Raw genomic sequence first — 15,000 nt, forward strand, 5'->3', positions numbered from 1 at the left:
TTCCTGTTTGAAAGCATCTCATTCATCCCTCGCTCGTGGGAAAATGATAGCTTGGTGGTTGAGATGTTGGATTTCTGAACAGAAGGTCATACGTTCAAATCCCACTGCCACTAAACTCCCACTGCAGGGCTCTTTAACACAGCCCTCAACTGCTTAGTTTAAGTCGCTCTGGATAAATGCGTCTGCTAAATGCCGCAAATGTAAATGTCGTGGATGTTCCTGTTCGGCTGTTAATAGTTTCCCTCCATGATTAGATGGAGCAGATGTTACGTTTTGTCTATGCATCCATCCGTCCATCAGTGTCTTGTTAGTGTGAAATCTCACCATCGAGCTGATTCAGATCAGATCATAGATCGATGGATTGATCGTTGATGGATGGAGTATAAAATACGAGATATGTACATTAAATGTGCAGTGGTACCAAGATAATATACAGATATTATTATTAATAATTGCTGTAGTATCCAGCTGTACTTGGGGAAGCTGTGATCATATATACAGTCATATACAGTTATAATTAGAGAATGTAGAAGGTGGAGCAGACGTGCTTAATGGCTACAGGCAGTAAAAGCTGTAAGGGGGAGGTGGGAGCTCTGGGTTACTGATCGGAAGGTGGTAAAATATCTTCGCTCCAGGGAAGCTGTATCATGGCTGACCCTGCGCTATGACCCCAAATTCTAACATAACTGGGATGTGTGAAGAAACAATTTCACTGTGCTGTAAAGTAAATGTGATAAAAATAAAAAATAATGAGACATAAGTGTCCTAGCAGTGTGGAGTACAGTAGGGAAGGTTGATGGGTAAAAAGGTTTTCTTGTGATGAGCAGACATCTTCTGTGGTGAAGGTGCTCACTGGCAGCTTGTTGAGTGATGCATTAGGTGGTTTTCACCACAATTTGCGGGTCTCAATGGACACTACTGAGCATTGCTAACCAGAGTTAAAGTTTTCTGGTGACAAGACACATCCTCAGAGATGTGCACACCCAGGAGACACTCTCTGGTCCAGTTGTGTTAGTGTAGACGGGGGAGTTTCTGCTGCTGTTAGAATTCCAGAAGTCCACAATGAGCTCTTCATGGCATTGAGGGTGATGAGTTGTTCATGAACTATTAGTTCATTTTGAACGAGTCTTTAATGTGACTCTGTGGAACGAGTCATTTGAAATAGTGATTCATTCATTTTCTATGCAAAGCATCACAAAATCTCTGTAGGTTATGTACAGAATCGAGTAGTTCAACTTTCGACTCTACTGATCCTAGCTGTTCGTTTTTGTATCATGTGCATCCCATTGATGCTTCACAGTGCAGTAGATCCATTTTTTTTGTTCCAAATCTTGACATAATTGTTACAATAATTAGGGAATTCACATGAAAAAAAGAGTTAACGCTACAGACCAGAAGATATGAGAGGTGAAGCTTTTCATTCTGTTTATTATAATTTGTTCTTATCCATTATTATATTTTCATTAATGGATCTATAATGAAAGTGGGTGTATGTAGACGTGTTGGGGATCAGCTTATTGATAATGTAATATTTTATTTCTGATCGAAATTAACTAAATGTTTATAAAAACTACTCAAAAAAACGAGTCACAAAAATAATCCGATCTTCCCATCACTCGTTCTTTATGACAGCATTCTTCCTGTGTGTCCTAAAAAACAAATCAGTCAGCCAGTAATAAGAACGGCTAGACCTTTTTAATTTACATTGTTGCAGCCATGCTCCACTGAAATGCAGTCAATATTAGTCCAGCACTATATCTACGCTCTTCTCAGTGCAAATTACTATGAATTATTTAATACAGGTTTTAACAAAACACCAAAAATGTGTTAAAATCCAGACCAAAACCAATAAAAGTTGTGGAGCTCTGCAGTGAATATATGAATGTGTGAAGAATGCCTCGTGGGAAAGTTGTGTTTTCAGAACGTCAGCATTCCTTCCTGTGGCAGCTTCAGGAGGTGGAAGTGACACACCAGGTTTTATGCAAAGTCAGGTCTCTCTCGCAGACCCCCCCCCCCCCAAAAACCCTGCCTTCGATAGAGAAACAGAAATGAAAATGTATGTAAGTCCTGGTTGCTGCATTGTCGTATGAAGAGACTCTGTAGCTGCTGACCCTCAGATTGGACCATGTCCAACCCTTGGAAATGAGAACATGACATCTAAATGTTGGAATGTTTTGAAGATAAAACAAATCTCATCCATATTTGAAGTAGAAAGAAAACGAGAGAAAGCACTGCCTGATTTGGCTCACCTGGTTTCTGCAGTCAGGCGAGAGATGAAAGTGCTTTTGACAGCTCGTCTTCGGAGGTGTGGAGCAAAGTAAAAAGGAGTGGAGTTCGGGGCACACTTTGTGATGAAGAGCAAATGTTCTGGATGTCAATAGGAGAGCAGAGAACATCCTAAAGACTTTACATGCGTTATGTACGAGTAATAGATACTACAGAGAGGCATTTAAATGAGGTGAACCTGGTGCACTTCAGACGATTGCGAGATGTGCCTGGAATCTGGATTGTCTATTATGAGAGAGAATTTGAGATCAGCTTGTGCTTTCTGTTTTTTTTTTTTTTTTTTTTGCAGGAAGATGTTTTCTGCATTCAGATCGCACTTCACAAGGTTTAAAATGTACATCAAGGCTTCAACTCCAGCACTAAAAATGTTTATGCTTTTTATGCTGCAGCAGCAAATCTGCCAGTTAATACCAATCTTTAGTTTCTCCACTCCACAGAATGATATTATAGATTATATAAATGATAATCTAGCTCTTGGTGTGAGGTGAAGCATTGAAATGGTATAAGGCTTCACACCTCGTGCTGTGGATTATCATCTTATACCATGGTCACTTCCCAGCATTAATATCATTGACAAGTTGTCATAGATTTTTCCAAAGCTAGAATTCTGCTGCTCCAAATCACACCCAGAGATTAACATGAGTTTTAATAAATAGGTATTAGTTTATTAGTAAATGTGCATCTCATGCATCTGTCCTATGTCTGTTATAATGATGAAGCTGTTGGAGATTTAGAACTTAGAAGTTCCTGCACAAAACTCCTCCACGGAGATCATTAGGAACTGTGTACAAACTCTGTCTCACTCTGGATGGAACTGGATGTTACTATGGTTACAGGTGTTTATAAGCAGTGCATTCATTCAGATTCAACTGACAAACACAATCTACCTGTGTTCAATTTTCTGTACTCATAACTAAACTTATAGCCAATCACAATCCATTATTCACCCTAAACTTATAGCCAATCACAATCCATTATTCACCCCTTAAACTTATAGCCAATCACAATCCATTATTCACCCCTAAACTTATAGCCAATCACAATCCATTATTCACCCCTAAACTTATAGCCAATCACAATCCATTATTCACCCCTAAACTTATAGCCAATCACAATCCATTATTCAATCTGAGCATGGAGGGATAAACAGTTGAAGTCAGAGCTGATTGGTGATTGGTTATGTGTAATGTGTATTGTAACATTTTAAAGGTTTTAATTTCTTATGGGAATTTCACAAAATGTGCTAAAACAATAACAGGATAAAGAAAATGACATAGTACTGTTGATAAGTAAAAGAAAATACAATTACATTTGCAGCTTTGCAAATATAATGTTATAAAGTTGTATAAACAAATGTAGAAGTTTAGTGCCTATAAGTTTGTTCCTCATAATTGTAAGTTTATCCCTAATGAGCGAGTCAATGGTGACGAGGAAAAACTCATGACTTCATGAGAGAAACCAAACTCAAAAGGTATCCTCATCCTCATCCTCAACACTAAATGTCCATTCATAACAGTTCCATCATTGTTGAGGCGCTGTTCAGTGAAAGGTGCTGAAAGACAGAACTGTTCATGCTGTGGCTCTAAACCATGATAGAAGTCTGCTGATATTAATGACAGTAATTAAATAAAGTGGTATAATAGGGAACATCAAACACCTTTGTTATAGAGAAGTAATCTGCTTGATCACAAAATGACGTTGTTGTTCGTTTTACTCCATCAGACACACACACACACACACACACACACACACACACACACACTGTTTTCTTCCTCATTAATTACATGTGAGTTTGGCACGACCAGGGTTCCTGCTGCAGGAAGGATGAGTCAGTTCTTATTTGAGGTAATCTCACATGTTCTCACCTCCCATTAACTTCTGCTGAGAAATGCTCTGTTGACTTGAGTGCGTCTCTTCTGTACAGCTCAGAATCTGTTCTTCTGTTGTAGAGAGGTGCGTACACTTCACTCTCGTTCTCCTCAGATCATCCCGAACAATCCACATTTTCCGTCTTTTCTGTTTAAATTGATTGTGTGTTCTCTCTGTTCTTCTGGGTTTCATTTCTCTCTTATGCTTATTTTTTTTATTCTATCCTGATAATTCATTTAATTCTTTTCTAATTCTTGTGGCTCGATCGTTAACGATAAACTCTAAATCCTGAATTGTAAATATATATATCTATAATCCTTCAGTTATTTCTGTAAAGACGCTTTGTAACTATTGGAAGCACTATTTGAATAAATTGAAATGAATTGACGCTCTGCCCCTGTCGGTCTGCCTCTCTCCTGTATTTTAATTAAATCTCAGCGATTTCCCCCCAAAAAATAGTGGTGATTATTAAAAGAAGAGCTGTTAATTACACAACAAGGTCACAGTGCTTCAGTTCTGCACATTAATTGCTGCTCTCTGATTTCGCTCCCGACTTGTTCTTTATTCCATCGGCAGCGTGACAGATGCTGTTAATTGTTGCTCGCCTGCTCTTGGCAGGTCCTGCTTCCATGGAAAGCGTGTGTGTGTGTGTGTGTGTGTGTGTGTGTGTGTGTGTGTGTGTGTGTGTGTGTGTGTGTGTGTGTGTGTGTGTGTGTGTGTGTGTGTATTTTCTCACCTCTAAAGCTTTTACTGTTTCTCGTAATGTTTGATTTATTTATTGATTTATTTTTATGTGCCACTAATACACCTTCATAGAATCTGGAATTTTTTTCTCTTATTTATTTATTTATTTGTAATTTTTTTTTTATTGAATGCAGACTTGAATTTAAACACAGGATGCATTAAAAAATATATATATCTGCTATTAGAAATTCAAGGTCACTCCTCAACACTGCATTATGCGCATACCTCATAACCTTTTCAGCCCAGTGAACTTATTGTCGTCGTGGTTCAGATGTTTTTCTGTAAAAAAAAAGAAAGAAAAGGATCTTTGAACGCGACTGTAAAAGCGGCATTGAGCTTGAAAACCTGATATTATGACGCAGAAAAAAAGACATACAGGACTTTTTTAGAGCCAGGAATGCTGTGGCCATGGCATTAAAATGTTTGACAGGAAGTCGGATGTGTGTTCGTACAATTTCTTCTACTCTCTCATTTTTCATCTGTGATTATTCTGTGCCTCATTAGCAGTGCTTTATGATCTCATGGGTTTTTTTTGGTCCTGTTCTTAGAACGAGAAAAAAAAAGGAAAAATCAGTGTTCTGAGAAATCCATTGAGAACCTATAGTGTGAAGTGCTCTTCATTTAACCTCTCTATTGATTCTTTCAGCCTCACAGGTCCATATATCTAACACTCCCTGGGCTTGTTTTCTTAGCCCTGGCCTATTTATTATAGATTTGCGAAGTCTGTGCAGGTTGGAGAACAGGTGTCTGGGTTAGTTTTCATAATCCTGTTTAATTTTTCTTCTTCTCTACTGCAAATCTTTAACCTGCATTACTGATCACAATTAACCAGCTGCTCATCTCCTCGATGCAGATTCCAGTCTTTTTAAACCACATTACATGTGTATTTCTTTTCAGTTAAATCTCTCTGAGCAAGTCATTTCATCCTTCATTCTCTTCTGTTTCATCTCAATCTCACGCCCAACCTTTTCTGCCGAGAAACCGGAACGAGAGAAAGCTTCATTACTCTCAGCAAACACTAAGCCGTGGGTTTTGTTGGACTAAGTGATTGCACACACAAAGCGATTTCATTCTGCACCTTTTTCTTTCCTACAGCATTTCCAATATTTCTGAGAAAGTGCTTCAGATTTGGCTCCGTCTCGCACCGCGTGCACGTTTCAATCATTGTATCTAACGTGCCTGGAGGTGTCTGTGTTGGTTGGACCCTCATACTGCCATCCGCCTCCTCGTACATACAAGCAATCCCCCACCCCTCCACCCCACCCACACCACCACCACCACCACCACAAACTACCACTTTCTATTCCATGTCATTTCCCCCAAATCTCACACATGAAATTGCTCTGAAATTCAGATGCAGATATAAAAAACATCAATTTATCATTGTGTAAAAGAGTTTTTTCCCCCCAAGAAAATAAAATTCTTCCTGCTTATCTCTCTCTCTCTCTCTCTCTCTCTCTCTCTCTCTCTCTCTCTCTCTCTCTCTCTCTGTGTGTGTGTGTGTGGTGATGGATGGCTGATGGGGCAGATGTGGATGTTGAGATGTTAAATCAGGGGCCTGGAGGGAACAGGGCATGGAACTAATAAATTCCACTGATGAGGTTTGAATTTGTGGCGCAAAAAAAGGACTCGAATCCGTTCTCCAGATTGTAGACTTTAATTGATGTTTATTATTGTGATGTTTAAATAAAACCTGCAGTGTTCCAGTGTAGCGATGAGGTTTGTTGTTACCCAGAACAAAGTAAAGATATTGGTAGACCAGTGTCTGAGACTAAATAGATAAAAAGATTCATATCAAATTTGGCTTGTGAGAAACTGACACATGCAGTGAGGAAGAAGACTGAATTATTACTGGAGTGGTTTCTAGAAAAGTGAATTCATGGTGTATTCATTTATCTATAGTGAGGACATACACTGCTTTGTTTCTTCTTCTTTTTATTAATATTAATAATAATAACAGTAATTTTAAGTAATAGTAATTGCTAATCAACAAATTGTATTTATTATTTGCATATTTTTGTGTGTATATATTTATATATACACGATTTGCATAGGCAGTGATACAATACATTAAAGATACATTTGAAGCATCTACTGATGCAAAACGATTCACAATATTATGATGCAGATTTTGATTCAATTAAATTCAATGAATAAATTATGATAAACTGCAATTCAATAAAGTACAGATAGTTAACTTTAATTTTTTTTGGTTCAAACAGACAATAAATGATCAATTTACTTAAATGTGGTGCTGAAACAATTCCTCCAGTAAATCAAATACAAAGATTGTTCGACCCAGATTATATTGTTTTCTATATTCATCATTGCTGTTTAATTAAGAAAAATAACTTCTTATCCGATTACTCGATTAATGGATGGAATAATCCGTCGAATACTCGATTACTAAAATAATCAATAGCTGCAGTCCTACTTAAACTCTATCTGACTTTTACCACATGTCTCTTTCACAAACACACCTTTTGTAGTGCAAAAAGAAAAAAGATGAAATAAAACCAGACGTTTTTCTCCTGTTGTGTCTGAATATAAAATATTGGTCACAAATTTATACTTTCTCAATTTTAAGTGTCGCGCATCTACTAATTACTGTGTCTGTTGTTGTTAAGTTATTATAGAAATAAAATTGAATTGTGTGTGTGTGTTTGTGTTCGTGTGTGTGTGTAGCTGTGATTTGTAAAGCCAATGACCCGAATAGACAAGTTCATAAGACAGTATCTCAGTACCACTATGTGCAGTACAATGTCAAAGTCTGACTCTCGAACACACACACACACACACACACACACACACACACACACACACTGTGTTCAGCCCCAGAAGCTTCTCGTGGCTAGGTAGGCGAGCACTGATTGGGTTCAGGCCTCTCCCATGGCCTCAGCTTCAGGCCTGCATGTGTGGAGCTCCTTGGCTGTGGACGTGAACAAATCACCTTACATCTGAGCTAAATGGAAGCCATCCATCACAGGGGGACAGAAGGCAAACAAAAATTCAAGACTGACCACTGGGCCACTTTTGATGATGTCACACCATGGCGTATCCTCACACCCTGGAATTGGGTGACACCGAGTGCTGGTAAACTTTGTGTGAGGGCAGAACCAGCCACAGTGGAACAGCACAATTTGGAGTAGTTTGAAATTATGCCAGATGGAAGGAGGTCTTGAGGTCGAGAGATGGAAGGCAGAACACAGGATGCCTTTCAGAAAAAAAAAAAAAAAGAATAAAGGATGAACAGGCGTCGATGAATAAGCGTGATGAAAGAGACAAAAACAAACAAAATGGGTTTTCTTTTAAACAGGCCCGGCACGCTCCCAGTGTCCTCCTGCTTTTAATCAAATGGTTACATGGATCACGACTGATAAGACGGAGAAGAAGAGGAGAGCGGAGCTGGAACGAGAGCCGCCACTGAGATTATGATGGAGACAGAGTAGTGTAATATCCTGTAATTGGGCATCATGCTCGTGTTGATCCTATTATTCTGTCGCAATAAACCCGAGGGTCCGGATCTGGGAGGGTGCAGATCCAGGAGGGAGGGGGATCTGGGAGGGTGCACATCCAGGAGGGATTGGTTTAGCATCTTTGGCATCGTTTCTAATTCGCAGTTTTTTGATGCACACAAATGATATTGATGCAAAACTATTCATTTCAGTTTAATTTTATTTTAAGTTCATTTCCACAGCAGCTTTACAGAATGCAAACATGGTAGTAAGTGAATTGTGTATTGAGCCCTGATCAGCAAGCTAAAAAACCAAAAAACTTCCTTAGATGGTATGAGAAAGAAACCTTGGCAGCAACCAGACTCAAAAGAGGAAGCCATCCTTATTTGTGTGACACGAAGAGTGTGATTTTATAAATCATAAAATAACAATACAAACACTGAAGTGTGAGAAATATGAGCACCAGAGTGTGCGATTAAGAGTACTGTCCTTTTTACAGTCTAAAAGTCAGTTGGAGACCGCTACTCGATTCTGTTCTTGATTAGAAGGGGACGAATACAGTGACCTGTTGTGAAGCTGATTTCGTTTCACTTTAAGATGCAACATGTAGAGTGAGTGGAGAAAAAAGGAAAATAGAGTTCTTCATGTAGCATTTTCTCTCTCTCTCTCTCTCTCTCTCTCTCTCTCTCTCTCTCTCTCTCTCGTTCTCTCTGCCATAATAAATCAACCTGCCTCAGTAAGTTTTATATGACATCCCTGTCCTCACCAATCCACGTGATTTAGACCCTGCTGTGGACTACAGGTCAATGACGGTGATGATGTAATTTTTGTTCAGGTCGTGCGAGAGTTCCCAGAGTTCTGATTAAAATGTCACAGAGGTCGAAGCCTTTATAATCCCTCAGTGATGTTCTACAGAAATGCTTTCATTTCCAAACCGCTAATAAATGACAGGAAATGGAACAGAAAGGCTTGCGCTGTCCTACTTTTCTTCTTAAAGACCAGGAAAAGAGATCGAGAGTAAAAGGAAGCGAGTGAGTAAAGTCTGGTCGTGTTAACGGGCGTCCCGTCGCGACGAGGCCACGCAATCTTACTTCCTAATTGACGGCCCCTTAAAATAGCCCCTTTTCCTGTCAGCAGTAATGTGGATTTATTCCATTTATTAAAGTGCCTTTCATAAATTAAATTTTGCAGCTTTAAGCTCGTGAAGGAGCTGATATGAATTATTGATCGCTCCACCAGCCTGCTACAAATCCGGCCTGACGGTTTGGAAATAAGTTAAGGTGCCGAGTCCGAATAAAGACGTTGTTTGTTTTTTGTGTGAAAAGCAAACAGCGTGTTTATGGTGCTTTCATTAATACTGTGTGTCCGAGGCGAAAGCAAAAAGCTTCATTAATCATGTTTAATGTCTGAGACACTTGGGATTTATTGATCCGGAATACAAGGGCAAATAGGGCATATATGAAGGGTTTGATTTATTTATAAAAAGATGCAGCTTGGAAGTCTATAGGTTTCATTTCTGCACTCTCTTTAATATTCTGTCTGCTGATTTTCTGGTGTTTTGTTAAACTTCATACGAAGCAAAATTCTCGCCAAAAGCGACGCCGACGTGTTAAGAATAGCAGCGCGGTTATTAATAAAGCCGCAGCATCGCATCGCATCGCACGGTCCTTGGGGAATCGCATCCTTCTGTAACTGTTATATCTGCATTAGTGCACCTGGAGGGAGTCGTGAAAGCCGTTGAATCCCCGCGTGTCTTTAATCAGCCCCAGCTAAACGGCGCACAGGACAAATTGATGAGCTGGAAGCCAGCTGGCTTGGCAGGAGGCCACGCTGTTCTGAGAGGGAACCACAAAACAGTCTGGCACCCGTAATTGTTCGTGGTGCCACATTTTGGGTACAAATTGTGCAGATGTTCCGTCACTTTGATGTCCTCCTTGGGGAGAAGCCATGTTTTTTTGTTTTTTTTTGTCCCAAGTTTTAAGTTGAAAAAAATATTTGGGGTTGGTGGGGGGGACCCCTCTGATTCTCCAGGATCAGGGAGCAACACGCAATAAAACCTGAGCGTGGTATTGTTTCTACTGCTTGCTAAATATGCAGAACATCTGAGGCAGTGGGTAAAGAACCAAGGAAGCAAAGCGCAGCAGCAACGTTCAGCTCTGATTTATTCCATCTGATTTTCCACTTCGCCATCGACATCAAGGGCTGCACTGCGCAAACACATGCCACATCATTGGAACGCTCAGGATTCAGCCCCGGCCTGAGTGATCCAGATTAACATTAATGCCAGATTAAAGATTGTTTCTTCTGGACGGAGTGTTGCGCACGTGTGTGTGTGTGTGTGTGTGTGTGTGTGGGGACTTTACTTTTCTACAGACAATTTCTGCCTGACAACATGGTTAGCATGTGAAGAATCAGGGACTCTGTGCTTCTGCTCTTCAGGATCTTTGCATTTTCCTGCTTGTTGCTCAATGTTGTAGTTCTGACACTAAAGACTCGTTACAAGTTGGTTGTCTTCCTCGTCTTCATGTTTTTTCCATCATCACTTCATAGAGCTCCAATCAAATCCGTGTCATCCTCAGCTAATCACTAGCTCTAGCTCTACCTGCTAGCACATTTTTTTTTTTTTTATACAGGAAATTTTAAATGTTCTTTATCCATTCCTGTAATGCAGGGTTCCCCTTAAAAATGTTTCTGTTAGAGCTACATAATTTCGGGTCGGTCCACTATATTTTAATGGACAGTGACTGTTACCAATTACATTCTGCACACCTGTTAAAGATGTAATTAACACTTCCTGACCTTCCTGACATTTTTATTCCAAAAAGCGCTTTAAATAATAAATCCAAAAATGTTGAGAACTTGCTGAAGTTGAAAAAAATATTTTCCCCCTGAGAGCTGCATCAAATCACAGTCAGCTCTTAATATTTGGTTTTACTTTTACCTTAAAAAAATACATTTATTTTAATTTTATTTTTCTATAGGCTAAAATAAATCCACAATACAGAGAATCAGTTTTCTTTTTTACTTTAACGGCACACAGTGTCAGTGTCAGTCACAATGTTACACCCCAATATTAGATAAATCGATAGATTGTTTTTTTTAATCCAGTATCCCTTTTTAAAACTAACATAACACTCCATGTAAAATAGTACTGAACTTTATAAAAAAAAAAAAAAGTACTTCATCATGAAAATATGCTAAATGAAATAAATATGAATATATGTTGTTAATAAATATTGATGATGATAAGAAATTGATTTAAACTGAAACAAAAAAGTAACACTCCAAATAAATAAAAACTGTAACTGTAAGTGAATTGAATGAAATGAATGAGGAAACTTCAAATAAACAGCACATGGTGTCAGTGATTCTCCTTTAAAGGCCACTCTCATACTGTTTAACGCAACCCGGAAAAACTATCGCTATGTATTTTTGCTGAAAGCTGATATTTTCAGCAATCAACTATAGGTGCCGATTAATCGGTTGACCTCCACAAAATATAAAACGGGGCATCAGAGAGGAATCTAATTGCATGAATCTGTCAGGTTTCCTGAAAATACCGAGAACAATAATGATAATTATGATATATATTAATTATATATATTATATATTATGTTATATTAATTATAATAATAAACATTTTTATGAAAAATAATTAAACGATTCGATCATTTGTTCTATTGAAATGTTGTTGATCTAAAATTTTGCTTGTTTGTTTTCTCAGCATGTCCACCAGGTACCTACAAGACGTCGTCCCAGCAGCAGGAGTGTTTGCCATGTCCTGCTAACAGCGTGGCCGAGGACGACGGCTCTGTTCTGTGCGTCTGTGAAGAGGGACACTTTCGGACACCTCTGGACGCCCCGTCGTCTCCGTGCACACGTACGTAACACACAAAATTACACAATATTGAGCTCATTGTGAAAATATTCACACCAGTACTGGATTAAATAAACGCCAAACATCTTGTTTTACTTTAGAATTTCGGTTTGTCATGCTGGAACAAATTATTTGCAGATGAAGGGTATGTAGAAGGACATGGGGATTTCTTCTGAAACATTTCTTAAACGTGGAGAACACAATGAAGTTCCTTCTTTTTAAATAAACTGAAATCTGGAAAAAAAATGTAAAACTGAATTGCAGAAGAAACTCAGGAGAGAAGGGGACTCCGCTTTAGACAGGAGGAAAGGAAAAATGGAGAGCATGTGAGAAGAGGAGAACATGCAGCACTCCACAGGTCAGGTTCTTCATGGTCAGATGGCTCCGTTGGAATTTCAGCCAAAAGGCTCTTAAAGGGTTCTGTGATTAGATAATCTGATAAAGATCTAGAGGAAACAAGACATGGCTCATCACCTAACTAGCTCAATCTGTAGGAGAGAAATGGAAGAGCATCCAGAAAATTCAGGCATATCAGTCTGGTTCCTCAACCACATAGAAAAAGTAAATCACTGCTTCAGATCCATCAAGATCTGAGAACAAAGAAGGGGGTGTGAATACTTGGGCAATGCCCTATTACTCATGATTCCTTTATAAACCTCATCCATCAAATTAACTGCTTGTGTGTGTGTGTGTGTGTGTGTGTGTGTGTGTGTGTGTGTGTGTGTGGGTGGGTGTGTGTGTGTGTGGGTGTTTCACTATCAGCTACACAATACCATTGATTACCTTTTTAATTTGGTTGATGGCCGGAGCATGGCACCCGTGGCCCGAGAGGTTATCACACTCCTCATATGCCGAGGAGACAACAGAGATTGGGATCTAGCTGCGGAGGCTTTTTGTTTGGGTTGAAAGCGTTCCTCTCTGGTTTTCATCTGCACGAGGGATCGTGATGAATTTTATAGCGTCGTAATTGCACTTTTAATTACAGTATTGATCAGAGCCGCTTTGATCTGGCCGCCAGGGCTGCTGCTGCGTTTATAGAGGCGCAATTATGCCGTAAATGACCTTATTGATTGCGTAATTACCGTCGTCGGGTTAAAAACCGGCTGCAAATCTTCTCCCGGGAACGTAGAGATGTGAGATTTTTTTGAAGGATTACAGACTGAAAACAAAAGAGATGCAAGTGTACAAATAAATCCGCCCTGATTACAAGCTCGGCGTATGAATGTGATGCTCACATGTAGTTTATCATCAACATGTCGCTAAGCTGAACAATGTGTGTGTAAAATAACTCCAAATCATGATCGCCTCATCAGAGTGATTTTTTATATTATTATTGGTTTTGTTGTGCTTTGAAATTGTTTACACCTCCATACACTTTACTGTCATTAAGTGAACTGTACATGTTATATAGTATAACAGCTTTAAAGAGAAATTTCAGGACAGAAACAGATCAACAAAGTAACATGCAAGATGCATAATATACACCATAACACCTCAGTCCACATTTATTCCCCATTGGCTGTTATATAAAGCTTCACTCTTCTGGGAAGATGTTCCACTAGATTTTGAGGAGAGTCATTCAGCCAAAAGGATGTGTGTTAGTAAAGTCAGGTACTGATGCAGGTGATGTGAGGAGGCCTGGGGTGCAGTCAGCATTCACATTCATCCCAATAGGTTGGAGCTGTAAAGGCAGGAGATCTTCCACACATTTCCACACCATGTAAAGCAGATTGTCATGGAGCTGGCTTTGTGCACCGTGGCAGAAAAAGATCCACACACATCTGGAACAATCAGTTGAAATGAAATCATACAAAAAGTTTGACGTGCGACGATGCTACAACGAGCCTTTGAGGAGTGGCACGTGTGCTTTAAGAGCGGAACATCAATGGAAGATGACAAGATCAGGAAGGCTTTCAATGAGCTCAGCCCCTGGAAATGTCGAAACCGTTCGGCAACTCGTGCATGATGATCATTGGAGAGCAATCCACATGATCTCACTTCTGCACCCGCCCTCCTGAGGAAGATAAAGATGCAGCTCAAAGTCTGCGTTTTGACGCTGTTGTGGAGATCGGTGTGAATCCCTGAAGGTGCTTGATGCGCTTTAAAAAGAAGACTCCCAGGACACGCTACAGAAGAACTCTGGGGGGCGCTGTGTTGTTGTGCAAGGGAACTATTTTAAAGGTGATGGTGTGGAACTTAGATAAATAAAGTGCTTTTTATAAACGGAGCTCATCTCAAAACTCCTTGATACCACCTTCATTCAACACCACTGGCCATGATCAAGATTAAAACAGAAAACACACACACACACACACACACACACACACCCCTACCTTCCTTAATACTGGCCTTTATTTTCTTTATTTTCAGGCCCTCCTTCTCCTCCACGTGACTTGCTCTACACCCTGAAACAGTCGACCCTGATCCTGGAATGGGCCGCTCCGGCGGACGCAGGAGGTCGCAGTGACGTGACCTACAGCGTGGCGTGTCAGCGCTGCGTCTCCATCCCACGTGAACACTGCGAGCCTTGTGGTGCTAATGTGGGCTTCGTGCCTCAGCAGAGCGGCTTAAACGGGTGCACGGTCACCGTACTCAACCTCCTGCCCAACGCCAACTACACCTTCAGCGTGGAGACCAGGAACGGCGTCTCTGATCTTCTGCCCAACAAACGCTTCTACACCCACGTCAACATCTCCACCGGCCTGCCAGGTAACTGTATCTACATCTCCAACACAAAACTAGCCAGGAGGGAACCTCTCTACATATGAG

General features: G+C 40.0%; 1 protein-coding gene across 1 annotated transcript in view; it reads left to right on the forward strand.

Annotated features, from left to right (window-relative positions):
• The window catches only part of LOC124396365 (ephrin type-A receptor 7-like), a gene marked incomplete at its 5' end in the record, with an annotated part of 79,680 nt that overhangs the window by 36,866 nt on the left and 27,814 nt on the right, over window positions 1-15,000 (forward strand). The window contains 2 exon segments of the mRNA XM_046865470.1: window positions 12,079-12,234; window positions 14,602-14,940. Coding sequence (XP_046721426.1) covers window positions 12,079-12,234; window positions 14,602-14,940 — 495 coding nt within the window.

The sequence above is a fragment of the Silurus meridionalis genome, chromosome 14 (genome assembly GCF_014805685.1).
Source record: "Silurus meridionalis isolate SWU-2019-XX chromosome 14, ASM1480568v1, whole genome shotgun sequence".
NCBI lineage: Eukaryota > Metazoa > Chordata > Actinopteri > Siluriformes > Siluridae > Silurus > Silurus meridionalis.